The sequence below is a fragment of the Trematomus bernacchii genome, unplaced genomic scaffold, assembly GCF_902827165.1.
Source record: "Trematomus bernacchii unplaced genomic scaffold, fTreBer1.1, whole genome shotgun sequence".
Classification (NCBI taxonomy): Eukaryota; Metazoa; Chordata; class Actinopteri; order Perciformes; family Nototheniidae; genus Trematomus; species Trematomus bernacchii.
Genome location: NW_022987720.1, coordinates 11,976,151 through 12,004,023, shown reverse-complemented (window position 1 = coordinate 12,004,023; position 27,873 = coordinate 11,976,151). Strand labels below are relative to the sequence as shown.

The window sequence follows — 27,873 nt, the reverse complement described above, 5'->3', positions numbered from 1 at the left end:
GGATATTTCAATAATGTAGACACTAATAATTGCACTCATATGTTAACTGAACTCAAATGGAGATCTTTATATTGTATAATATTAACACTTATTTGATTCAGTAACTATAAAATCTTTTTTTGAAACATTAAATCCTTTTTTTCTACCCCCATCGTGATCCCTTATTTATTGTGGATAACACAGGACAATGATTGGCTAACTCTTCAAATTCCACATCTGCATTACTAATTATTACACTAAAAGCTATTAATTTAGCAAATGATGGGTCCAGTAAGATGTATGTTCATACAGTGTATGCAAATGTAACAAGCATAACTTCTAACACACTTGTGAACTGATATTGCTTGTGAGTTTGGTAGAGAAACGTTGATTTGGAAGTTATTTTGTTTGACTGGTACCTTATTGGATCATAGTTGGATTAAAAGATGACCTCAGCATGCTTTGTTTATTTCTTCCAAAGAAGGTATTAATGGCTGTCTCACCATCAACTTCAGGGGGAAGCTTTTACTAGCTGGCTATTGGGTTGTGCATTCTCAAGTTCATAGTCCACTGCTATAACAAATAATGTACAAGATCTTTATCCAAGGACATGGAAAGAAAATGAAAGAGAGTCCTTTCTAACATGCTACAGATGGACAATGCGACGGCACTAAAAGGGCCAGAGTGTAGTACTGTATATAAGAGGATCCATTAGCAGAAATAGAACTATGTCACCGCTTACCTTATACTCAGAATCATATTTTCCTTATCTTGGAATGAGTCATTCATACCATATTATATCATACAAATATAATGTATACTGTTGGAAGAGCCTAGGACTTCATTTCATGCCATCAACTACGCTTTGTACTCCAAAAAAAGACATTGAATTTTAATATCTTGATCAGCTATGTTGAACCTCCATGTTTCTTTAGTGGCTCAGAACTGAAATTCAAACGCTGGTTCTAGATGGGGCATTTTTTTGAATGAATGAATGAATGCCACTGTAAAGTTTGTGTACAATTGCAATGAAGTCAGCTGCTGCCTGAATGCTGTTGCTCCTTTAGTAGTGTGATGCTCAGTAAGGATTAAGTCCTGAAAGTGACCACGATGATAACACTGTGTTGCACTCGGCTGCTTGTTGTTGAGTGCACTGTAAGAATATTCATTTGGTTGCAAACTGTAACAACAGTTCTAGATTACGCTAAATCCTAAACACTGTCCCAAAATCAGCCATGATAAATGTGGTTATGCATCTGTTAGAAATATGTTTCTCTTGATTATGTATCTCCTATGTTCTCATGTCTACGGTGAAATTTGAGGAGCATGGAGTCCCGAAACAAAAACATTTTACTCTCTGAAAGACGTTCTTGATGTCATGTTTGCATTTCTGGAACACTGAAGAGCTGAAATCAGAGTGTCTTTGCTGCCTCTGTGATTTCTGTTTTCCTTTTAAAAGTTTAGTCACAGCTTTCTGTCTGTCACAGTGCATTCATGCCAGGAGACAATCTATAGAAGCATGCTGCCTTTGACATGTGAAACATAACAAATTGTTAACCTCGTTAATGGTGCAAAATACTGGAATAAAAGGGTTATGGTAGGTGATTCTGGAGAAGGAATTGTCTTGTATTTCCCAACATGTGCTTGTTCTTAATGTCCTCTATTGTTGAATGGTTGAAAATAAATGGAAAGTAGATGGGATAATGGTGAAGCATGTGATTGCAAAAGGCTGATGGGTTTTCTCTTTTTTTGTGGAAAGTGATTCTCTTTTGGTGAAGAAATCATTGTTGGTTAAGTATGGTTGGCAATAAATTCCACACCCTTACAGATTATCTTCTGCTTATTTGTGTTATTCATAATGACTTTTTTAAATTATCAAACAGAAACCGACAAAATAAACCAAACTCGAAGAAACCGTACAACACTAAACCAAAAACGATTGAATGGCTGGTCTGCCGGCAGAAAGGGTAAATCACAGTCAATCAAAGCTTTCTATTAAATGCTCTGAACAGGTCGTGTTTTCCCCTTGGGTTTGTCTGTGCCTGCATTTAAAAAAAAACCTTAATGGAAACTCACCCCAGGGGTTAATCTGATGTGGCATGAGTGCAACTTTCAAATGTCACGGTAAAGCTTTATCTGTAATACAGCACAGCACTCTAGTGGCCACAAGGGTAATAATTGTTTGTGTATGTGTGAGTGAGTGTGACAATGTGTGACTAAGGAATCTAGAGAGGCATGAATCTGCCTTTTTGCCCTTATCCACCTCTGGGACTCTCTCTGATTTTACAAAGCAGGTGTGAGGATCATGTTTCAATTCCACGTTGTCTGACAACATTATATTAAGGTGGTTATTATTCAAATTGTGTTAAGAGAGAGAATGAGTCTTCATGATATGTATTCAGTGCATACCAGAGCTACGTGATGAGAAAAAAAAAAAATGCAGCCAATTTGAATGTGAAGAAGAAATGTGGGGCTGGTGATGGGAGCTGCCTCATCCAGGAAAAAGGATATTTTCCTCTGGGATGACATTTTGACACTGAGGGTATGTATGTGATGCACATAGAGATGGGATGTGTTTAAGGACCCTTAAGCACCATCAAGTCTTATAGAAATGTGTGACAGTCGACAATTATTATTTTTTGGGTGACGCCAACACTTTTTGGGATCCAGCTGGTGTTTGTAACATTTTGAATTGCCCAAAGAAAGCTAATTAAACAACATCTCTCACAGTCCTTCAAGACAGTTTAAAGGGGCATCTGGTTTTAACATTTGATATGTCAAACTGTCATCCAAAGTGCATGTTGATGATTACAAATCTATTTATATAGCCAACTATGGAAATTAAACTCCTGCCCTCCTTTGATGTTAATCCAACAATTCTGTAGGTCCTCCAATGCATGTTCAATGTTAATTTAGTGACATTGTAAAATACTGGGTTGCACAAGAAAATGCAGTTACAGAAAAAAACTGGATGATGAGCTAATGTAAATATACTGTAGCTTTACGCTTCTATAACATGGCAGATGAGTGGGGAATGAGTTAGGTAGTAAGCCAAAAAGTACAAGGGCTTACAATTATTCCAGAACTTTTTCATATGAATCACATTATAATGAATACCTACTCCTCATTGTTACTGGAAACAGCTCAAGGACCCTTGGAGCCCTGAATAACCACTATAATCATTAGTGTGAGTGTATTGTGATTCATTATGCAAAACAAGTCCTTAGTTATTCACAAAGAATTGTTACGTGGAATGATAAAATTGAAACTTGTTACACATTTTCTTTCATAAAACCTACTTATGATCCACCGGATCAACTTGATATGAGCTATTTTTGCATTTTTTTAATAGCAGCTGGCATTTGTGAATGTGTCAGTGCTTTACCAAAATCAACTATGTTGAAAATGAATTGGGGGGGAAATGTACACAACATGTTAGACCCAGCTTCACAACCCCTGTCTGAGTTTACATGCCATACACAGACATGACGTCAATAAATAACAAGTGCCACGAGAACTGATATGGAAAAAACATTCATGAACGTGTCATAGTTTTATTAGACTGTTCTTGTATTTATTGAATTATGATGTTTAAAAGTGTCAAGGGGACGTGCTGTTTGTGTATTGTGGAGAATTAAAAAAATGGAATTACATCTCTCGTGTGATAGTAATGCATATTAATTGCAAGACATAGTGTAATGAAATTATAATTGTTTTAATTATGATTTAGCACTTATCTACTGCCATAGTAAATACGGTAAAGTTACCCATGATTTTGTTATGATCACATTACTTATGAATTATCAAAACTAACCAGTCAACAACTTTGCTAACACAGGTAAACATGAACAGGTGCAACAACACAAGACCACCATTCTCCCTAATACATGTCAACATGATTCGGATATTATAATCACATAGCTTATATTAATCGTTTTTTTCACTACCCCTTGCTGTGGCCTTTAAACCCTTTTTTGAGCATTGCTTGTTCCCATAAACATGCATACTAACCAACGTGACAGAACATAACACAAGCAGTGCTCAAATATTTTCTATTGATATTTGCATCACAGTTTTGTTAGATCAAAATGATCGGTCAAGGACACTGATGGTCAGCCAGGAGAGTATAGGGAGCAGTCCAACCAATTTCATACCTACTGCTGCCTACTCAGAGTGCATAGCAATTCTGCTGAGCCGGCTCTATTTGACATTGTGAGTGTGTCATGTTCATAGGGATGGCTTCTTTTGGAACAGCCTGATGCAGCACTCGCAGACTTCAGTGGAGCCTCACATCCACCTGAAATAAATGTCATGCAAGCACTTTTGCTAACAGTGAAAATTCCTCTACAGCTCATCTTTCCTCTGCCTGTACATGCAGATGTGACAGCTGTAGTTGGCTAATGTGTAGCCAAAAGTCCTTAAAAACCTGTCCTTACATTGCTTACATATAGGATCTGAATGGAGTTCAAATCAGGTAAACACCACTGCTGGGCTTAAAAAGAGTGTTTCAGTTGGTTTTCAACACACATGCTGAAAACGTAATACTTCCATTTCATTTGTCAATCATAAGAGTGTGCATCACCAGATAAAAGCTGTCAGGAAAAGCTTCTCCTGACCTATCCATCTATTGTTTCCAACGCCATAGAGCCATGGAGATTTTACATCTATCTCATTGAGAGGGTTCATTCAGCCTGGGGTGAAAGTGCTAATATTTAATAAATATCTCTGCTAATGGTAAATTATAAACAAAAATGAATGAAAAACAAGACTTTATCTGCTCCTAAAATGAAAGCTCCATTGAAAGTTAATTAAAAAACATCTTGCCTCTGTGGTTTCTTGCTTTGGCAGAGTTGTTTCTGTTGCTTAATATTGATTGAAATGTTCCAGGGCAGAGAATCAGCCTAATTTGAAACTTTATAAAATTCACTCTTGATAAATACTTTATTGAAAGTTAACTTGAATCATCCTCACTGCATCATAGTGTTTTTTGGGACATTAGCTGTGCACAATTAGTATATTTAGGCGTTGTGAAAACTTCTTGAACCTTGAACACTTTAAAAGTTTGTATTACTGTATTTTTGTGGTTTACCAAAAAGTAGTATTTATTTTGAGGACAATGCCAAGGACAGAAAACGATTGTGAAAAATAACTTCAGGGATCATTTTCCTGTCCTTTTTTCCGACACAAACCCTCATGATAGATTTTGTTCTGAGAAAGTATTAACCCAATCCGCTGCAGGTTCAATGTATTCAATTTGTGTGCAGGACTTTCAAAATAAATCATCATCTTAATATTAACGGTAACAGTTTTTTCTGTGATTTTAAGAAGCGAAAAGGTATCAAACTAACAATTACAGTACGTCAAACTTTTTTAATATTCTAAACGTGCCTTTTTACCTATGATTTGCTTTCAATTAATATCCTTTGTGTGATATACATGGTGATGCTGCACACCACCAAAGCCTTTGTATACATCTAGATCTAGGAAAAGTGTTTCAAAAATAACTTTAACAAAACCTTTAAAATTAATAAAATCCAAGACAAGTTATATTTAGGTGAAACTATTATTGCTATCAGCATGATTAATACACCAGTCCCAGCGCCATATTCTATTATACGGCTCTGACCAGTCCTAACCAACCAAAAGCCTCATAGAAGCTTAAGTTGGTGAATACTGACATTATAATCAGCTCCAACTATGGCACGATTTATAACATCAACATTCTTGTTTCTGCTTTTGATGATGAAAGACTGATACAATCTACTGATGTTTAAAGAGGAAAAAAAGGAGATAAAAACCTCTCACTTGTTTTAAATTGAGCAGAAACTAACCCGGAAGTCAGACGTGACGTCAGGCACGTCATCACGCAGGATAGCTTACGTTCAACCCAACCAAACGGCGCACGTTTGTTTTTGGTGAATCACATAGCACTACAAAAGTTGCTGAAAGTGAAGGGATTCATTTCACAAGAAGCTTTACTTTTTCCACCGACGAGGAAATAGGGTGAGGCTCTTCGTGTAACATAGACGCTGAGAATCTCTTCATTCTTATGCAGCTGTGAAGGCTACAACTGGAGATAACATTAGCTGTTTGGCTAACATTAGCCTGTGCATCACCTAGCTTTCCTTTCACTCCTCGCAGGAGAGTAAAAAGTAGGACGTCAATCGATCTTACAGTTTTCTCTGCAGGTGATGGGAGGTGGATTTTTTTGGGGACACGATTCTGAAATACTTCTGTCGTTTTATTTCTGTACCTAGCTGCTTACAATGTCCTGTCTTGTCCTAATTTAAATTCCCAGATAAGATAACGTATAGTAAGAATAGTATGTCATTTTGGGAAAGTTATTTTTACATATCTGTCAAATAAGTGATGTGTTTTATTTGCAGAGGTTATGTATTAATAGACCTATCTAAAGTATGCAACAAAGAGTATTCTCTCTTTACATTAAAACAGGGATATCTGGCTTGAGGTATCCTTTGCGACTCTGCAATGTTTGTAGATTTAACTATAGGTTGTAATATAACACACCTAAACCAATAACATGTTATAACGTATGTATATTTTCATTACTTCCAAAGTTGGAGAAAACAAATATATTTGTTGATTATCCAGAAGTAATATGATTTGTCTATCAGTAGTTAAAGCAACTCCTTTTACATGCAAACATGTCACAAAAATAACATTTGCTGTACATTACATTACATTAAATGATACATTTAGTTTCAAGATTTTCCTCATCATATATAATAAAATAATACAATTTAGGATTTTGCAGCTTTGGGGAATTGTGGCCATTATGTAACTATTATACTTACTAATTTATAGCCAAATGTATTGATAAGATACATTCAGAACATAGAAAATAATAGGTGGAATAATCAATAATTGTAATATATTGAGCTGCTGCCCTACATATAACCATTCCTTGTTTCTTTTTCTCCCCCAGGATCACCAAAATGTCTTCTGCTCAGCCGGTCATCAAATCGAAACAGACGGTGAAAGAAGTAAATGGAATTTCAACGCAGGTCGTCTGTACAGAGTTCAGTAATTACATATTCGTAGTACTTACTCAGTACGGCAAAATGGGGACATTGATATCTGTCACACCTGACTCCAGATCTAATGACATCAGCACCCCGTCGTTCTCCACCAAAGTACTGCTGGGCAAAGACGAGGTAGGCTCGATGAAATTGTTCAGATTAATATTGTATCAGTGCATTAAAGACTTGTTCACAGGACATCACACAGACAGGATAACTCATTTCATGCTGTGAAAGGGCAGATAAGGTTGGTTCTGAATGGGTCTGGTGGAATGGAAGGAATTTTATCAGTTCAGCGGCCTGCTAAAGTTTGCACAAGAACATTCATTTCAGCTCTGCCTTAGCATGTGATTTACTTATTGACGTTTAGTGCCAGACATGAATAATCAACAAAGAAATGTATTGTAAGTATGTTTGCTTTCCGAGTTGAAAAGATGTACAAGAGGTTTTTTTAAGTCTTATAGTCTTTAAATTAAAGATAATACTTGCATCTTCTTATAATGTGTGTGGTTTTAGAGCCATGGAGGGATGCAGTGTAAAAGCAAACACACAGACACAATGATGGAGTATTGTGTCTGTAATGTGGTTAAGCATTATGTCAACAGCCCAGTCTACATCTCTGTTATTGTGAAGTTTACTGCGTTACACAGCAGACACATAACCTGCTACAATAACATCAGGGGATTCATTAAAATCTAATCATATTGTAAGTCATATTGTGAGACGTACAAGCGCTTCTTACTTTGGGAGAACTTCAAAAAAATAAATTACTTTTCTCAGTGTGTTTGGAAATATAGCTCAATCAATAATACAGCATGGCAGTAAAGGCAAGATGTAACTATTTACCACATACACGATGGAAACAGCACAAAATGTGTTAGGAAAAGTGAATTCTTTTTTTTCCTGGACAACTTGTTCACAGTTTGAAAAGTCAGTTAATACCTCAATACAAACCTGAAGAGATTTAAAAATTATTTACCATACAAACACGTATCGTTTTGATACCAAAAAGCGTATCTAAAAACAATGAAAACTGGTTTGTTTGTTGAGTATAAAAGAAGATTATTGATGTAAATATATAAAACCTGGAGAAAAAAGGAAAGATGTGTTTGCAAAGAAAGTGCTATATCTGTAATTTCATCTTTTTATCATCAGTTTCTCAAGCCCTTTTACATGCAACGATTGTCATTCATTTTCTTCTGACAATAACATGTTATATTGCAGCATTTCTGTGTGTGTAATAATCTAATGCCTGATTTCTTTTCTTCTCTTTACAGCCTCTTACTCATGTCTGTGCCAAAAACCTGGCCACTTTTGTGTCACAAGAAGCCGGCAACAGGCCTGTTTTACTGGGACTGGCGCTCAAGGATTCCTCCATAGATTCAATAAAACAAATGAAAGACATCATCAAAAGTTGCCAAGTCTGGTAGAAAGTCATAATGGACATGAAGCCTGAAGACTGGGCGAAACAGTCAGGATGTCCCCAATGTCACATTTTTCATGCATCTTTTTAAACTGAAAATAATGTAATACTTACTGAATCCCAATCTGTGATAGCTTATGCCGCAACAGAGAAATGTATGAATCCAATTTCAGTAACTGATCTTTTTTGATTTGTTCAGACAGTGAAAAATGTCTTCGGAGTTTATTTGGTTGTATAGAAAGAATTTCTGCAAGCCACTGTGCTCACAGTGTGTTTGCAAAATGATAGCTGATAGCTCCACTTTCATCATTGTATGAAATGCGTATTGACCTTACTGTTTGTTTTGGATTTGTAATACTTTGTTTTTTTCAATGCAAATGTTTGAAATTGTTGCATTATTATTGAAAAATAAAACAGGGCACTTCTGAAATGTACCTTTTTGTAAGTCTTTAAAACATTTGCACTCATCTGGTGTAAAGGATAGTTTAGCCTTAACACATAAGTACTTTAAACATTACAAATATTCACATTAAACTGAGGAAATGGCTAATGCCTTCTATAATCTTTCGTATCTATTTCATCAATTATAGCTGTGGGAGATGTTACATTTCAGTCAAATAATAATGTAGGGACATTTTAAACAGATTTAAAAGCTTTCTCTACTAGCTATTTACACTAAAAAAACACTGATCAATGAATTGCACCATTATTTCAGATACATTAGCAGTTATATATTTTTGCTTTAACATTATCAGTATTGTGTGAAATTTCATAAATAAAAGTACATATAACATTTCTAATACTTAGGATTCTTTTTGTGTGATTTTAAGGGCCCTACCTTCTTTAATATTGTATTTGCTTTTGTAACATTGAACTCCTTTATATTATTTAAATACATAGGTAATAATACTTGTACATTTGTTGTCAAATTGAAAGTCTTGTCAAAATGTTATACGGGCGACCGAAAAACAAAGGATACTCTCTTATCTCCCAGTCTAAAGGTAATCTCTCTCAGATAAAGACAACGTGACGTCACTCGTGGAGCTGTGGACACGTGACCCGTTCACCTGTGCCCAACCTGTTTATCTCTGCTGCTCTGAGCGAGACGCCGCCGAAGGATACATTACATACTCGTCGTTAACACTGAAAGTCTAACTTTTGTTCACACGGAGTGAACGCACCAGGCTAGTGTATTGTGAGTTTTCTGTCACAGGTTTTGTTGGAGTTTTCCTCTCCGAATGCGTGGACTTCGACCTCGGTGTTGCACCTGTTTCAAACAAGGAAGTCCAGTCTGTTGAACCCGTCGATGGTAAAGTCGACGGGCCGCTTGTAAATGGCAGTAAATTAGGTCGGTTGGCTATTTTGAAAAGCGAGTTTGTTCTCCATGTTGATCCTATAATATTGGCCTCGAGGACAGTATCGACTAAACAGGATAAAGCCGCTTCCTACCTCCTGAGACAAGGTAAGCTGTTTGTTAACGGTTAAGAAGTTTAATATCAAGATACGGATCATCTAGTCTTTCACTTTCCTTTACTGTGGTGTTTTTTCTTCTCATTATTTTTTAGTATGGTTATAAAAACCGAGTTATTTTGTGTTCACAGCAGGGGACATGAAATAATTTGGCATTATTAAGTCAAACCCATGGGGGTGTTGTTACATTTGACCTGTAAACCCTCTATTTGTTTCTCTCTCTTTTTCAGATGAATATTTCATTGGAAGAGATGGATTCATCAAATGAGAATAATTCTATCCTTCACCTTGATGCACCAATCCTCCCAGACGTCTCCAATATGACAATTATTCGAACAAGCAATGGCACAATCATAGAACACCAGATGTTTCTGAACACACTGGCAGCTCAGGCCCTCACAGGGATATTTGTGTGGTCTGCCTTGCTCATAACATGCCACCAGGTGAGTGTGTGAATATTTCTAAATACCCATAGCTGATTTAAATCAGTGCACCACATGACACTATGAGTAATGCAGCTCAAAGCGTTGCGCACTCAGTAATGTAAATGTCATCTGAGATAGGTGCAGAGTGACACATTACACCTCCCTTGCCAGAGGACGGAAACAAATTATTATATCCATAAAGGCTTGTTATACTACCTTACAAAACAATGTTGTAAATTCAGTGTCTCGGCAGATCACACCGGTTATTTTCATACTCGCACTGTGGCTTATCTAGTCATAAAGTATTCCAGGCAGGTATTATCCATTCACTGCCCCACTGCATTGTGGGGAGGTTTTCTTACTTTAAAGTTGACAGTGACCATCAGATTAAACATTTTAGCTGATTTTAAGGACAATAAATCCTCAGCAAGCTGTCTTCATGTGAAGGGGAAGGAAGGTTGGAAGAATAAATGGCTCAACAAAGACCACCTTCGCCCAGAAACTATTTCAACGCTGCTGTAAATGAGTGTTTCCTCTTGTGAGCGCGAGTTACCCACTGTGCACAGATGATAGCTTATCATTATGGTTTATCATTCGGAGAGAATGCGGTAGGGTGCAGTGTATTATCAGCAGGGAAATCAATTGATATTGAGATAACATTTACAGCTTTATTAAGAATTACGGTGTTGTTTTCTTGTTTGCTGTGGTTATAATGTTGAGTAGCTGTAATAGTTCACAGTTTTAGTCGATAACCCTTGTGTTGAATATGCATCCATTGGACATCCTTAGGCATCATATTTATGTGAACACGTTTAATACTAACTGTTTTGTTTTTTTGAGTAGTTAAAGGAAGAGTTGTTATTGTTTTGTTCCCTTTTTTTATAATCTTCATAGCAGCCTCGCAAAGCATCATCATGTTATTGTGAGTCTGAAAACAATGCCTGTGTAGGGATTTGTGACTCAATATCTCGCAAATTGGTTTCTATCTTTTTAATATAGTACTTGTTTGGCCAAACACTTGCTACAAGACATTTTAATTGAACAAATAAATAGCAAGTGTGCTGCAGGGAGATGGAGCAGGATGGCAACATGCATCCCCGTCTGTCACGAGGGGAAGAATAAAATGGTCTGCAGGACTGGTGTTGCAATGCTGGTGGTGTTTCATCCGACTTGGCTCTAGAGGATTGCTATAGACTTCCAAACTCACGTTCTGAATACTAAACACCGAGAGACAATGACCTTAGATCCTCTTTGCTGTGAAGTCGCCGATGCTTCTCGGGCTGGTAGTCAGTGTAGTGTTCCTCACTTTTTCTTCGTGGGCTTATTGGTCCCTTTGCAACGTGGAGCATTCGGGATTAAGAGCAGAAGACTCAATTTATCCCGTGCTGTATGGCTGCGTCTCTCACATCTGGTCCCAATACGTACACTCACTTTTGCTGATGGTTATGTGTTCCAAATCGTGGTTCCTCTGACTCTACTGTTATGGCAGAAATACGCCTGAGCTTTACTTGTGCTTGAAGCTATTATTTAGCAGCATACATCTATGCATTACTGTCAGGTCAGCAGCAGCATATAGATTCAGGAAGGACGAAGGATTTTCTGGCATTCAGGCAAATGGAGGACATCAGTCCACAGTCTGCTTCACTTCACATGGAGAGATGGCCGAATGCATCACACCCCCACCCTCGCAGTAATCAGGCTTTAATGTGCACCCTCCAACGGGCATTTAATCAAGCTGAATGTGTCGCACAGAGAAAGACTCTGGTTGTTGTTTAGCTTCATCCTACAAATGGAGGTTTTTAGATCTAGCCACGAATGTTACCCTTCTTTAATTAAAGCTATTAAAGTTAGCCCAAAGATGAGATGAAGAACTGCAACAGTTTAATCGATGTTTGGATAGACAGAAATGAAATCGGTTGATTGTTAGACTTGTTAATTGTCTGTCAATATAATCATCCAATAATGATCTAATTGTTGCAGTAATGGGTTCAAAGTTTGATGAGGTAACACATGGATATGGTAGCGATGTTTGTTTTCTTTCCCATCAGAGGTATAGGAGTCAGCAATGAGAATGGTGTTATTACTTGGCTTGACCCTCATGCTCAATTAGTGAACTAACGGCTTATGATAAGCATCTTGTTCAAATGAAAACATTTTTTTCTCTCGTTATAATTGTTTTAAATGGGGTCTTAACAAAGAATGAGTCATCAGTTTACTAGAAAACAATTGCCAGTGATCTCTGCTTCTCAATGATATTCCCTGATATGCTTCAGTCTGTAATGGGCGCTACATTTTAAGAGCTCTTTCTTTACGACTGTAATCATCTGCACATGAAAACTAATACAGGTAAAACAATTTGACAGATTTTCCAATTGAATATGCGGAGTGTTTAGTTGAAGAGCAGCTGTGAGTATTAGTCGGACACAACTGAATTTATTTGAGGATGAACTAAATGTGCAATATTATAGGTCTTGATGTTTTTCTATTCTTTATTGTCTGTTGAATCAGAGACGTTTCTAGTTTATGGCAGTTCACCCACACCCTTATGTTGCGACAGCTCGGCTTTTGATTTGTTAACAATGATGAGATTAGCCAACCTGCAGCTATTTGCCCACATTAACTCAGAGGCAGTTTAACTGTACTTTAATTACACTGTTGCAAACTGAACTCCCTCTACTGACCTCCAGATCATGACGAGCTGTGTTTGCTTGGGATCAGATTGGATAAGCCAACACTTAAATTAACTCAACATTCCTTTTAATGATAACAAAAATAATAATTTGGATTTGGCTCATGTGTTAAACTGTCATATCGGGTCTTAGTTTTGGCATGTCTAAAAAATACGCCTTGTTTATGAAACTAAAGGTCATTGGGAAGAATTATAATCATATCCCCTGCCATATTCTGTTAAATGCTGTCAGCTGCACCACTTTACTTTGTATGGAGGCCGTATAGGGGAAAGGTAAAGGTTAAGGCCTTTTATCAGCTCAGTGAAAATATATATATTTACTAATCATATTGTCTGCTTCTGTGTTTGAAGTTCAAGCTGTGCAATATTAGGTAAATGTGAACAGTCGGTTTAAAGCTGGAATGTTTTGGAAGGTCATTAAAGAGGCCCTATTGTGCTTCTTTGGGTTTTCCTTTTCCTGTTGAGTGTTATTTAGGTTTGTGTGCATGTAAATGGTCTGCAAAGGCTACAATCCCAAAGTTCCTGCAAGAGGGAGTTTCTCTGCCGGAAACTCAAATGTAGTCCTTTGTTTACTTCCGTCACTTAGTGACATCACTATGTAACCCTCGCGCTTCTATTGGCTAGCGCTCCAATACATTGTACGTGATAGGCTAAGGGCCGGGACATCTCTGAGCAGTTGACCAATCACAACAGAGCCGGCCAGATAACCAATCGGAGCAGACTGGGCTCTGGTATCAGACAGTGTGGAAGAGGTGCTTTTTGAACATTAAAGCATGTAAACATGTCACAGTGGAGGCACAACATACAAATATGAAACCTTAAAATTAGCATAGTAGGGCCCCTTTAAAATGAGAGTTGCGTGATCTCTATCTATTATAGTACAACGTGCTGTCGTGTTTCATTAGTGACGGATCTTTACAAGGAAAGAGCTATAAATATCATCCTGGTAAATAGTTGATAATATGCCATGGGTTCTCTGGTGCTTGAAACATCAAGTGTTTCAGAGTCAATGCGAAACATTGGGGCTACAGGTGCAACAATTTAGACTATTTTCTATTTTAAAGTATCTCGTACTTCATGATCAACAATGAGTTGTTTAATCCATAACTATATTCCACAAGTTTTCATTTTCTTGTTACTAATGTTTTTCATATGGTATGTTTTTCATTTCAGATCTATACACACCTCCGATCTTACAGTGTCCCCAATGAGCAGCGCTACATTATCCGCATCCTGTTCATCGTGCCAGTTTATTCCTTCGATTCTTGGCTCAGCCTGCTTTTCATCAGCAACGACCAATATTATGTCTACTTTGATTCAATTCGAGACTGCTACGAAGGTTAGTATCACAACAACTCTGCCTTTTTAAAATGCTTTTTACATGGCAGGAAAGACGAGGAACTGACCAAACCAGTTTCCACAGCAGTCATTGTTCTTATGTAGGTAGACCTCATTTTCCCAGGTGTTAAATTACTAGGTGGAGTTATTTTAGGAGCATCCTTTTTAGTGCACTGGTTTCAGTGTTTGGAAGTAAACAACTAAAGTGTTCTTTTCAATATGCCTTTTTTTGCATTGCAACTGTCATGTATTTGAATTGGAAGTTAGTTTTCAGACTAAATCACTTCACCAATTGCAAAGGTGAATCACTTGCTAAATGTATTACAAGTAATTTGAGAAAAGTAGGAAATACATTATTCAGGAGATTAGTTTCCAGTTTGCAGGCCAATTTTGTGGCTGATTGATAGCGCAGCGCATCAGAAAGCAGGCAGAGTGGACCAGCAGCTACGGCTATAACATAATGAACCTTCTCTTGACTGGACACCATTTAATCCCTCTTTAAATAGCAACAAAGGATTAGGAAGGGATTTCCAAGACACAGAACCCTTGGAAGCTTCTTAATGTAAGGACGGAAACATTTATTGTTCCAAACTGTAGGACTAATTATTTTTTTATCATGTGGAAGTTTTCTCCTCTAAAATGATTTGACCTTTTCAAATAAGCTTATACTTGAAGGTGATGAGAAATTCTTCTACAGTCCAAATCATGTGTGGTTCAGGGTTTTAAGACTCTTTTCTTTCTGTTACAGCTTTTGTCATTTACAATTTCCTGAGCCTGTCCTTTGAGTATCTGGGAGGAGAGAGTGCAATCATGTCAGAGATCCGAGGGAAGCCCATAGAGTGAGTGCTCTCATTCCAATTCTCCATTCAGGCATGCAAGCTCATACTGCTTCTATTTGGTACTTGTTTGACGTTTCAAATGTTTTTCAAGTTGACCGAAGTATCACTTCCTCTTCAACTTCACTGGGTCAAACCACAATATGAATTAACCTCACTTTTATAGTCACAAATGGTGCAAAGTGCATCTTGCTGCCCTTGAATTAGCATTTAGTTTGAACACCATAGAGAAAGAGCAGGCAATAAACAAGTGCGTTGTTAATCTGTGCCACTTATCCCTTATCTCAGAGCTTTTGAGCAGCCTTAGACAGGCGCTGTTTTATGGCTGACTCAGCCACAGGGCAGCTGCTCTTTGCCAGGTTCTTAAGACAGTGGAGACACTAATGTAAGGCCTTGATAAATTGCGGCATTGCTCAACACCAGCAACTGGAGACGAGGCATAAATTCAACGGCTTGTTTGAGACTTTAGTGCCTCTATGTTGCACGTCCTTTAGGATTTCCTATAACATCCAATATTGTGGATGATATTGCAGCTTCATAAAATTATGTAGGTTTTAATCAGCCCCATGGCAGATAAATAAAATCACATAGATTAAGTATATACACTGTTACCATGCTTAAAAGCTAGTTGCTTTAGCATGTACCAAACATGGTCACGCCATTTAAGTAGAACATTTAAGCCTAATCTAATTCTTATTAAAATTGTATAGCAGTTTTAGATTTCATTTAATATGTCATGTCCCCATTAATAAACCGCATTAAGTTTGAACTGCTTTAATAATACACCTCAGGTTCTGAGAGCAGAAAACACTTTCGCTCTGTAGGCAGGCAATTTGTTTCTCAAATTCAATTTGACTGAATATGCTCTCATTTGCAAGTGATGACGATACATTTGATTGTTTACTTTGAATAGTAGCTTATCTACAAAGAAGAAAAAGACAGATGAGTTGAAATAATAAGACGCGTAGACATTACGCCCGGGCCAAACTGCCTCAGCTGACCTGCGCTCTGTTCCCAGCGTCTCTGGAGCGGCGCTTCTGCTGCCACTTCTACATATAGTTTGCCTGTTAAGTAGTGTGTGTTCATTTGTAAATAATATAAATTCATTCAAAAATAAAAGCCGGTACTCTTATTAATTAATGGAACTCTGCATGTCACTGCATTTTCCACTATACTGTGTAATGCTAATATTTCAGAATAAAAACCTTGTTGACAAACGAATGGATTACATATAATTGCTAAAGGACATTTATTTTAAAAAGGAAGTGTGTACCACTTCCTTTTTAATAAGGACATAATTCATGACTGTCTGTGATTAAACACAAGCAATGTTTTACCTTCACACTAACACAGTAAGATAGAAGTTGTTTGCCTATATTTTTCACAACTTCTACAATAGTTAAGAAAAGAATGCTGCGCTATGTATGTGCGATTTACCGATATATATATATATATATATATATATATATATATATATATATATATATATATATATATATATATATATACACACACATGTAAACCATAGTAATGTTGTGGTATAATGTGAAAATACTGTCAAATGAACATTTTATTGATGGTTTATGCTGTGAACGGCAAGCAAAAATATAACAGGTTTAATAAATAATAAATAGGTTCCACCTTGAATCTCTAGAAGCTGAGCCGCAGTGCTGCGACGCAGACGTGCTGCTCATGCAGGAAGTGGCCCGGGCGAGGCTCAGTTTAGACCTAATCTTCCTGTCTGCTGCCTCAAGGCTTACTCCTACAGTAAAGCCAGTTTCCTTACCAGTTTACTTATGTTATTCGCCCCAGCCCCAAAACTGCCACCTTAACCCGAAACTGCTGACTAAGAGCAAATACAAAACATAAAAATATGTAATTACTACTTTCACTGAAACTAGAGGTTCTTCAAGTAAAAGTCAAATCTACCTTTTGTGTCCCGATCCTCAGTATTGTTTGTTTGTTGTTGTTGATTAGGCCAGTACTAATGTGTGTATTTACTAAAGACACCTTAATACCATGAAGTCTTCAAATCCACTGTCTCACATTACTGCCTGACCTATTGTGCAAGTGTTATTTTATTGACAATTGATGTATAAAGGCAATATTTGTATATAAATAGATTTTTCAAATGTATTATATGTGTAATACCTGCACACGTTATGGTGTTAGCGGCTTAGGTTTACATGATTCTTTTTAAATATAGCTAGGAATATCTCCCATTTGGGTTTTGACAGGTAGGCAGATTTGCATCAACAATATAGTCTCAGTTGGGTAATTATTTTACAAAACTGTTTTTAAAAGTTTTACGCTATACCTTTTATGTTGTTTTGTGTTGGCCAAAATACATCCCAGTTAAGCAGTAATGTCAACTAGGGCAGAAACCAACAATTTGCATTATTGATTGATCTGCCAATTAATTTTCTTGATACTAAAAACTACCCATCAAAGTTCCTCTGAGCCCTAGGTGACATTTTGAAATGTTCCTGCGTTGTCAGTCAGACAGTCAAAAATCAGTTGGCAGTTACATAAACCAAAAAGGACCACAAATCCTCAAGACAGTTGAGAAGCTGGACGTAGCAAAAGTCTTTCCTTATTTTGGACTCAGGCGTTTCATTGATTGAAAAAATGGTCATCGATTAATCATCGTTGATTGATTGACTTGTCAATCTTTGGTTATAAGCTATAATGTAAAAAAAACCTGAACATTTAACCAGCTGTTTATTGTATGGCTGTTGTATTTGTTCCTATTTTACTCTGAAAACTTTAGTTTAGCTTGCTTCTTTTATCACATGCTAAGTATTTGGTGTTTGTGTTGTCATCACTAAATAATTGTTTGCTGTTGTGTTCCCAGGTCCAGTTGTCTGTATGGTACCTGCTGCCTCGGTGGAATAAGCTACTCCATCGGCTTTTTGAGATTCTGCAAACAGGTGAGATTTCATCTTCACCTTATCTATAGAGGTGTTCCTAAAACCACAGAAATAGTTTGCAAACATTGCAAAAAGAAAACTACTCTGCCAGATCTCCTGACTACCTTGAAATGACAGCTGATCTAATTGGCTGTGAGCTTTTCAGAGGATAACGTCAACTGGTGTAAAAAAAGAAAAAGGAAACTAAAGCAATTGACCACAGTTTGATGATAAACGGCAAAAGACGATATGAGCTGCCAGCACAGCTCTCTCAGTGTATTGGGATGCTTCACAGGCTCTCAGTCTAATGCTGATCAAAACTGAAACTATGAGTTATGTCTTGAAAACAAAACACATGATGATAGGGAGGTTTTTTTTATTATGCAGAAATTGATAAACACTCAATGGGCTTTCACAGTAATCCTACGTGAAGTGTTTTGCAACTAAAGCATGCAAGATGGTGACAACTGAATGGTAAATGGACTGCATTTATATAGCGTTTTTTCAGTCTTTATGACCCCTCAAAGCACTTTTATATGCTGTATACAAGTCAGCATTTACCCATTAACACCATCATAAAGAGGCAGAGGCTGCCATCTAATGTGCCACCTGCTCAAGGAAATAAACATTCACACACATTTACACACTGTTGGCCGTCCAATCGAAGGCAACTTGGGGTTAAAGGGGCCCTATTATGCTTTTATGGGTTTTCCCTTTCCTGTTGTTGTGTGTTATATTGGTTTTTGTGCATGTAAATGGTCTGTAAAGGCTACAATCCCAAAGTTCCCTCCAGAGGGAGTTTCTGTCCCACACACTGCCTGAATGCATCCATTGGACTTTTGTTTACTTATGCGACAGAGTGACATCACTACATAACACTTGCGCTTCTATTGGTTAGCGCTCCAACATATTGTACGTGATGGGGTAGGGGCAGGATATCTCTAAGCTATTGACCAATCATAACAGAGCTGGCAAGCTAATCAGAGTAGACTGGGCTCTGGTTTCAGACTGAGGGGGAAAAGAGGTGCTGCAGCACAGGCAGTATGAGAAAAATAAAGAGCTTTTTGAACATGAATGTAAACATGTCAGAGTGGAGGCCCAAAACACAAATATGAACCTGAAAATGAGCATCATAGGGCCCCTTTAAGTTCTTGCCCAAGGACATGTTGACTGCAGGGGCTGTGATGAAACTCTCAACATTCCAATCGGTAGACAACCACACTACCTCACAACCACAGTTGCCTATTATCTAAAAGGAATCGTAGTTAAATCATTTTTCTTAGCAAGCAGACAATTAAAGATCATCAGAGTCCATTCATTGGGTGTTGGTGCAATGAAAGTGTTGGACTCAAGGTCTTAGCAATAATTTATTCTCATCCTTCAAAATGGGTCAACCTCATTAACATTCATGAACGAAAATGTCAGAAATCAATATATCGAACTTTTCAGAAAATATTAAACTCTGTTAAGCAGGCCAATCCCTCGGAGCAACTGACTCACTGGATTCAAAGTAATGAAACTGCTTTGGGACATTCTAATTTATTCTTTACTGGACTTCTCGATCAGTTGTATTGATCATACACTTGGGAAACACATCTTGTGGTTGTCTTTGAGTGAAAACCTCAAAGTCAAAAACTAAAACGTTCACATGGCACCCTCACAGAGCACAATTCTTAAAAGGCTTTGATCCATTTTGGGGGGAGGTGGGGGTAAACATTGAAATTCTTTGCACAACTTAGTGTGCGATTTTAAAGGCGGGGTGACAAATTAATCACTGATATGGAAAAGCTGCCTAGAGTAATTGTGGTTCTTGGAGATAAGGTTAGAGGATAAGCTGCTCTTGCATCCCAAACTTTTTTCTTCAGTTTGAGTCCCTTATCATATTGTAGGACACTTTAGGGTCTTATTTAGCTGAAACTGGCGAAAATGGAACTATTTGGACCCTAGGCATCTGTTGAGCTGTTAAAGTACAATGGGAAAGAGTGCTAAAAAATAATAGACTTTTATCTGACAAATGTCAATGCTGTTCAACTCATGGCTTTACGCAAGCACAATATCCTTGATACATGTCTTTTTCCTACAAACTTTCCCTGCCCAAATGTAATCACTAAGCCGTGGTGTTTGTATTAAAGTTAGTTTTTTTTCTCCTTAAACGGAAGAACAGCAGCAAGAAAACACAAGCAGTTGATACAAAAAATCAGTCAGGGCTGCACAATAACAACCCAGTTCCTCTTCATCTACATGTAGTCAATATTTAGTTTTGCCCATCTGCTTTCTGTTCAATATTACTCCTTTAGCACGTATTTTAAACGTCAATATTCAATAAATCGATCCAAAATACTATAATAATCCCCGGGGGAAATTAGGTTGTGACAGTTGCATCATATTAAATTAAGTTAAGTACCTATAATGAAAAGTTTAAGTAAAATGATGCAATGAAAGTCTTTGAAGCCACTGGGACAAAACAGTCCTGAAACCATTGCAGTCAATCACGTTCATTTAACTGACCTAAATCATGATTGCAATTCATATTTGATTAGTTATGCAGTTAGTTATGCAGTGTCAGGCAGAGGTTTTATCAGAAAAGCCTCTGAGAGTTACCTTGAACAAATTAAATATCCAAGAGAATACAGCACCACAGATGCCAGGAGAAAAGGGTGAGACAACATGACAATAAAACAATGGCTTTATAGTCCGATACATAGTTTTGGTAATTAAAGTTATCAATTTAGAAGGAACGAATGGAGCATCTATGTTGAAATACACGAGGTAGAGAGGTGCTTCTGTGAAATGGGACTCAGGAGAAATTTAAAAACGAGTTCCTTCGATAGCTGCCATCCGTGAACTATTGCAGGGAACTCTTGTGATAAAAAAATTATTGCTGAAAGAAAAATGCTTCGGGGTCATTTCAAGCTGTGACATCTCCACAAGACATTATCAATTAATGTAATAGAAAACGCAGGCAGGTTGCTCACAGAAACATGCCAAATGTAGTGAGTATAACAGATGTGCACGGTTTTCTAAATTCACATAGCCCTCTGATGTATCAGCAATAGAAATGGTATCCACGTATGTAGAATGTTTTAACATGTGCTCTTATCTTACATTTAACACTGACACACACATGTAGTTCTGTATTAAAGTGTATCATGTAGAGTCTTTATGCATGGGTGCTATTTAAAAAAAAAAAAATAATAATAATCATCTGAGCAGAAACCATGGCACTAGCATTATTAACGTGTGTTGTGTTCTGAATATTAAGCATGGCAGGAGGTATGCTAAATGATTGGCTTTGAAGCTTTTAGTGCTGACAGTGTTTGCTTTCCCTATGTTCTAGTGCCACGCTGTCATTCTGAATATTCTCAAAGCAAATCAGTAATCTAAATGATTATTGATGTCATCCTGTCAAGCCCACCACCCACTCTGGCCCTTCTAAAAAGCCTCCCCCCTGGCTTATCAAGTTGAACACTGCTGGTTTGTTGCTTTCAAGTGCTGCAGCACTGATGGGAGTTTAGAGCAGCCTCTGTCAAATTGGTTGGTTCAGGCTTCAATACACAACAAAGAGGACACCTGTCCTCCAGTCTTATATTGTATGCAGGTCTACACCTCCACTGCATTCTCCAGCCAGTCGCTATCAGCATGAAGACATCAGTGTCAGACGCTTTGCTTTCTGGACCTGAATGAAAAACAAGTCTAACAAAGCATGCATTGTATTTTTGTATTTGATCAAAGGTAATTTATGTCTTCATTTATTATGTCATCAGTTATATGCCAATTTGCTTTGTTTGGATTATTGATACCACTTCTTTTCTCCCCGTTGAATGTAAGGCTACTGCCAGCAGACAGTTAGCTTAGCTTATTTAAGTAGCTTACAGTAGCTTAGCTCAAAGACAGGAAAGGAAACTGGGGAGAAATGACTAGCCAAGCTCTGTCCAAAATCCATCTTCCAGCTCCTCTAAAGATCAATTATCACCTGGTATATTTGTGTTTGTTTATCCTGCACTAAAAACCAAAGCTTAAAAACATAATTTGCTCTTTTATGAAGAATTATGCACAAGATCTTTCCCGGCCAAGAAACTGTCAAACACCAAATTGAGGTTTTTACACTTTGCATTAAAGAAACAATATATATCTATGAGCTATGCTTGTTGTCTGTGAGTTTTACAGCGAATTCAATGTACAAAAAGATTCTGACATCCCTCCTCATCCTCTTACACTTTCCTGGCATCCTTGCTTGTTTTGGTTCTCACTCTGATTCTAATGTGTTCTCCAGGCGACTCTCCAGTTCTGCGTTGTCAAACCCATCATGGCCGTCATCACCATCGTTCTGCAGGCTTATGGCAAATACCACGATGGAGATTTTAAGTAAGCAAGCGTCTCTCTTTCCATTTCATTCTTTATGTACCTTACACATACCATGTACTTGCCAGCAGGCATACATACCATTCATGTGCACATGGAAATGGTTTGCAAATGGAGATCATTATTGCACGGCGTCACAGTAGGCACAGTGAAGATGTTAAGACAAAATGGTTTCATTTCATACGGTAAGTGCAGCAGGGTTTTAACTGTCCTGTGAGAGTGGGCAGATACTTTACTGCATGTCTTCCCAGCTGTGTCCCCTCCTAATCCTTATCAAAAGCATTTGGGAATTGTTGGTATTGCCAATAATTCAAGTTTTTATAAATGTATTTTGAACTAAAGAATTTATACTTCTTCATAAGTTTCCCCCAAATGTAATAAGTGTCCTGGAATGAAGACCCTTAATTCGTATGGTGTGCTGCACTCAGTGGATCACAGTATTATAAGAGATGTATTGTTTAATCTCGTACTTTGGATGGGATACAAAGACGGGGGGGAAATTGCAGACAAACTTAATTTTAGAGCTTTTCCAGTCCCACCAGATGAGCCAATAAAGGGTCTTAACAGAATGTGGAGAGGGTAATACATGTAACAAATGTGTCTTTAGTGTGCAATCAAAAGCTTTCAAATATGCAGCCCATTATTTCATTATTCAGACTTATTTCAGGTGCTTTTCTCAGCCTCTCAGCGCCGTTTCATTCTAAGGATTCAGCTGTGACAAAAATGTTGAAAGTACTCAGAAAAAGCAGAGAGTTCAACAAGGGCTCGAGACCGACATTTCCAATCAGCTTTCTATCATTACCCTCTTATTGTTGAGCTAAAAGATAGACACGATTAAACCCGTGCTCCTTATTTCTCAATATACTTCAACAGCAAAATTAGCAAGCAGAAGTGTCTCTTTTTCGTGTCTTTCTCTACGCTCTGTTGCAAGACCATGATGATTCACAGATTGTTTACTTATACGCTCTCAGCCAACCATGCGCTCTATACTGGGTGGGAGTAATTAGTATAGTCACAGCTGAGGCCTCAGAGAGGCTCTCTTGAATGCAAAGAAGGTAGAAAGGCGGACTGACTTTGAAATAAAGACAAGTCTGCCTGTTTATCAAATGCATTCTGAAATAAGAAGGACATGGGCACACAGGCTTTATTGACTCTTTTAAAGAAGGGAACAAAACAGGCTGCATTTCCAGCTGTTCTTGCAATATGGCTGGAAATGTCATCAAATTTAGGCTGACAGTCTTTTCAGCAAAAAAAGTAATAAATGGATTCAAGATATGAATAAATCATCGCTGTCAAAAACAATAGGAGATTTGATTTGAGCAGGCTTTCCATATGATCACAGATGGAACAATGTCATCTTGTTGTAAATGTACCAAATGTGTCACTTTTTGTGTCTTTGCAGCATAAATGGAGGATACCTGTATATCACAATCATCTACAACTTCTCCGTCAGCCTGTCTCTCTACGCCCTCTTCATCTTCTTTTTCGCAACAAGTGACCTGCTCAGGCCGTTCGAACCGGTGCTGAAGTTCCTCACCATCAAATCTGTCATCTTCTTGTCATTCTGGCAAGGTAAGCTCACCTAACTACTTTTTTGGTATCAGAACCCGGAACATAAAAAGTATAAATTGCTGATGAAAGTGTTGCTGCTTTTGTAGGAATGGTCCTCGCCATCCTGGAGCGCTGGGGGGTCATTCCCAACGCACTCTTCATCGATGGACATGAGGTCGGCGCGGGCACCGTGGCAGCAGGATGGCAGAACTTCATCATCTGCATTGAGATGTTCTTTGCTGCCATTGCCCTCAAATATGCCTTCACCTGCACCGTGTACCAGGAGAAAAAGAATGAAGTGCCAGGTGAGCTGCTCATGTCATCCCCAGAGATTATGAAATATGGCCAGAATTTAATTGCTGTCAATTGTGGTGTTTGTGTTCTATTTGTGTAAAAGAAAACCTGTTTGGATTTTAATTTGGGAAGATTTGAACGTATTTAATATGTGTAGTTCAGGCGTAATCAGGCCAGACCCCTTTCAATTCTGTCTCGACAATAAAGTCACTGGTTGTCAAACAAATATGAAAGCAATAAAATATATGTTGACATATCCCTTCTCCCCCTCAGAGAAAAGACACAACCGGACTTGTATGTGTAACAATAAACTATGTGCCTTTTTCAGCCATTTAGTTCACACTGGCTTTTAAAGTTAGATTCCATATTCAATCGGCCTTTTTAACACAAGCTGCAATGTCTATATGTACACATTTTTTACTTTTTTTCTTCTGAATGAAATGACACGCTGATCAGCAGTGCAGTCAGGCTGGCAGTGTGCGGGCGCTTTCATCGGCACACATTGTAACCGGTGGCTCAGACAGCAGTTGATAGTAAAACAATGTAGAGGAAGATGACGAGGAATACAGAACGGTAACTATCAGCGAGCGAGCAGCACCTCTTTGACGTCAGCGCTGCTTTCAACTCAAAGACAAATGGGAACCATGTGAAAAGCCTTCCGCAGCGATATCAATCATTTTGCCAATTTTTTTTCTGCTATACTGGAGGAAACCCTCTGTTCCCGTGAGCTGCTGATCATTCAGAAACGCTGGAGGTGGTGATAAAACTGAAACATTACTGTATCCATTTGATATTACCATTTATTTATTTATTTTTGAACTCGCAGAAGGTAATACAATGAAATGTTTATTTTTCATCCTATACCTGTTATTCCTTCCAATATGGAAAGAAACCCAATACTCCTCTTAAGTATTTGACAGCTGAATACAACGTATGTTTTTCCACCAGCCTGTCGGTTCCTATGTGATTCACATCATTAAGTCTCCAAACAATGTAGTTCTGCTGGTGCACACCCACCTCCAGTGTTGACGTGTGTGACTGCCACTCCTCTGGTCTGCCGCTCCTCTGGTCTGCCATTCCTCTCCCTCAGTGTTGTGTACACTGTAGGTTGCTGCAGTAAGGAGAGACTCAGCAGACCGTTTCTAATTGCCTTGTAGAGCCCCCCCCCACCTGCCCAATCTTCGCCCTCCTGCCCTCCTCTTTGCCACATCCATAAGCCGATCCACACGGCACTGCCAGTGACCCTGAAACAGAAGACTGTGGATATCTCTGCCTTGATTTTTTCCCCCCTTGAAAACCCTTTTAGTTGTAAGGTGAATTCCACCTGGCTCGCAGCTGGGTGCTAAGGGGCCGTCAGTGGAAGGGTGGCCGTGAAATGTTTTTCTAGTCTGAAGCCTTTGGAAAAGCCGTGATGAAAGAAATATATTCTGCCTATTTAGAGTATTTTCTTTTTACTCAATATTGACAAAAATACTGCTATTACGTTTCACAGATGTGGTTTATCCTACCAATTAAATAGGTAGGCATAATTTATTGGCAAATTAATTTAGCATGTTATTAGCGATTTAACCCTATCAAAAATATAGAACCTTTTTTGCTGCATTTCAGTTGTATATGAATAGTAAGTTGATTCTAAAAGAGCAACATGAAGATTACACCCTGGGTCCTGGGAACTTGTGTTAAAAAAAAATGTGACTATAGAATGAACAAAAAGACTAAGTGTTATGTACACTTTCACATAAAATGAGACCAATGAGATGCCACAAAATGTCAGCATTTCTTTCATAGCTAGCTTTTTAGTCTTCAAAAGATCACACCCTCTTATTTGTATTCAGATTAATTAATTTTAATGGAATTGTCTCCACTGCCGAGTTAGAAATGAGTCATTCTCTTTTCACCTGCGTTAGCAAGACTACCATAAATCAAGTGGTCCACAATCAAATTAGGAACTAGTAGGAAATTCTTTTGATCAAATTAATGCTTTTGAGGTTAGCTTGTCGGGCTAACTTCCCTTATCCTTTCCAATGTGTTTTAGAATGCTAGTCGATTTCTTGGCTGGAAGCAACACAACTAGAAGAGACTCCAGGAAGTTACCCTCAAATGACTGCTTTTACGAGTTCATTATTGTCTAATCATTTATCTCCCTATGTCCTTGTTCCAATAGCAGAAAACCACCCACCCATGCACAGCATCTCCAGCGGTCTGAAGGAGACCATGAACCCAGGAGACATGGTGCAGGACGCGATCCACAACTTCTCCCCAGCCTACCAGCAGTACACCCAGCAGTCCACGCAGGAGGTGGTCCAGCCCAGCGCCAACGGAAAAGTGGCCGCAGGCAACAAGAGCACCCGCAAGTCAGACAAAATCATGCTGATTACCTCTGATGACGAGTTCTAGCCATCTTTCCAGCATGATTGAGTTGTTTGTGTCCTTGCTGCCTTATCGTTAACCCCCTGGGGAAAACTGTATCCCATAAATGCATAGAACTGGATACAATCCAGGTGTTTCATTTTTATCATCCCATTATTTAAGATGGACGCATTGCTTCTGTCCTGATGTTAATTAATCATTTAAGCACCAAGAGGAAGAAATTAATAGTTTTTATAAGTGATGGCTCAATGACCAGGGACACTGAGCTGTCTCCATCTGAACAGTAATAATCACAGGACAGTGACATGTCACCCTCACTGTATCGGAGACATCTGGAGCAATGCAATTCCTTTAAATCAAGCTGCTGGATGCTGAGCAGTGCCTCTGATTCTGTTTCCTTCATTATGTCAGTGCTGGCTCTGTGGCCGTCTGAAGGGCGCTCCCTCTGGTTCATGTCACTTTCAAAGAGGGGATGATTAATATGTGACTGCAGGAGGGAAGCAGGGAGGCAGCCATGGCTGGGAATGACACTTTATGGACCGTCTCTCGCATCTGCTTGTTTGAAGTATTTACTGAGCATCCCCCTGCATGGTTTCCTGACAAATGGAAAGATTTGTTCGCCGACACATTCGTTTTGGAGCAGGCACTTCAAACTGCAGACTAAGGCACTTTGCGATCCTTTGTATCTACCGTAGCATGGACAAATTGGATAAACCTGTCTCCTACAAAGTGGGAGTTGTATTCTTCTCATTCATTTTCCCAGCATGCTAAAGAGTTTAATTCAGTGCAACTAGTCAGCCGTTCAACAGACGCTAGCAATCAGTTGTTTTGCAGCTTCTGCACTATTGTACAATGCTTTTTTTTATGTTTGATGTGTTCACATAACTAATCATGTTTCAGAGATTTTTAAATATGGCCAGAATTGAATTGCTGTAAATTATGGTATTTGTGTAAGAAAACAAAACTTGTTTGGGGAAGATGTTATCGTATTTAAAGTGTGTAGTTCAGGCGTAGTCAGGCCAAACCCAATTCTGTTTGCTTTTTAAAAAAAAAACGTAGTTTATTCTTCAACTTTTGTTTTCCTTTTTAAAAATGCTATCATCTGTGTCCACACCACATGGGGGACATAGCTTTCTAAGTACATAACTTATTGCAGACCCATTTTTTTTTATATCAGTCATAGTTTT

The 27,873-nt window shown here is 38.2% G+C and overlaps 2 protein-coding genes across 4 annotated transcripts; both read left to right on the top strand.

Annotated features, from left to right (window-relative positions):
• Positions 1-5,846: 5,846 nt before the first annotated feature.
• On the top strand, positions 5,847-8,876 carry psmg3 (proteasome (prosome, macropain) assembly chaperone 3). 2 transcript variants are annotated; one of them, XM_034142336.1, is made up of 3 exons: positions 5,847-5,982; positions 6,926-7,154; positions 8,297-8,876. In XM_034142336.1, exons 2-3 carry the CDS (start codon positions 6,936-6,938, stop codon positions 8,447-8,449), a joined length of 372 nt encoding a protein of 123 aa, XP_033998227.1. In that variant the 5' UTR covers positions 5,847-5,982; positions 6,926-6,935; the 3' UTR covers positions 8,450-8,876. The 2 variants fall into 2 exon arrangements, with proteins under 2 accessions (XP_033998227.1, XP_033998228.1); XM_034142337.1 differs by having other exon boundaries at positions 5,848-6,167.
• Positions 8,877-9,504: 628 nt separating this feature from the next.
• Positions 9,505-27,728, top strand: tmem184a (transmembrane protein 184a). 2 transcript variants are annotated; one of them, XM_034142831.1, is made up of 9 exons: positions 9,505-9,904; positions 10,143-10,355; positions 14,200-14,365; positions 15,113-15,203; positions 18,055-18,130; positions 22,383-22,474; positions 23,874-24,043; positions 24,130-24,327; positions 26,484-27,728. In XM_034142831.1, the coding sequence occupies exons 2-9, from the start codon at positions 10,143-10,145 to the stop codon at positions 26,711-26,713; spliced, it is 1,236 nt and encodes a 411-aa protein (XP_033998722.1). In that variant the 5' UTR covers positions 9,505-9,904; the 3' UTR covers positions 26,714-27,728. The 2 variants fall into 2 exon arrangements, with proteins under 2 accessions (XP_033998722.1, XP_033998721.1); XM_034142830.1 differs by having other exon boundaries at positions 26,481-27,728.
• The last annotated feature ends 145 nt before the right edge of the window (positions 27,729-27,873 follow it).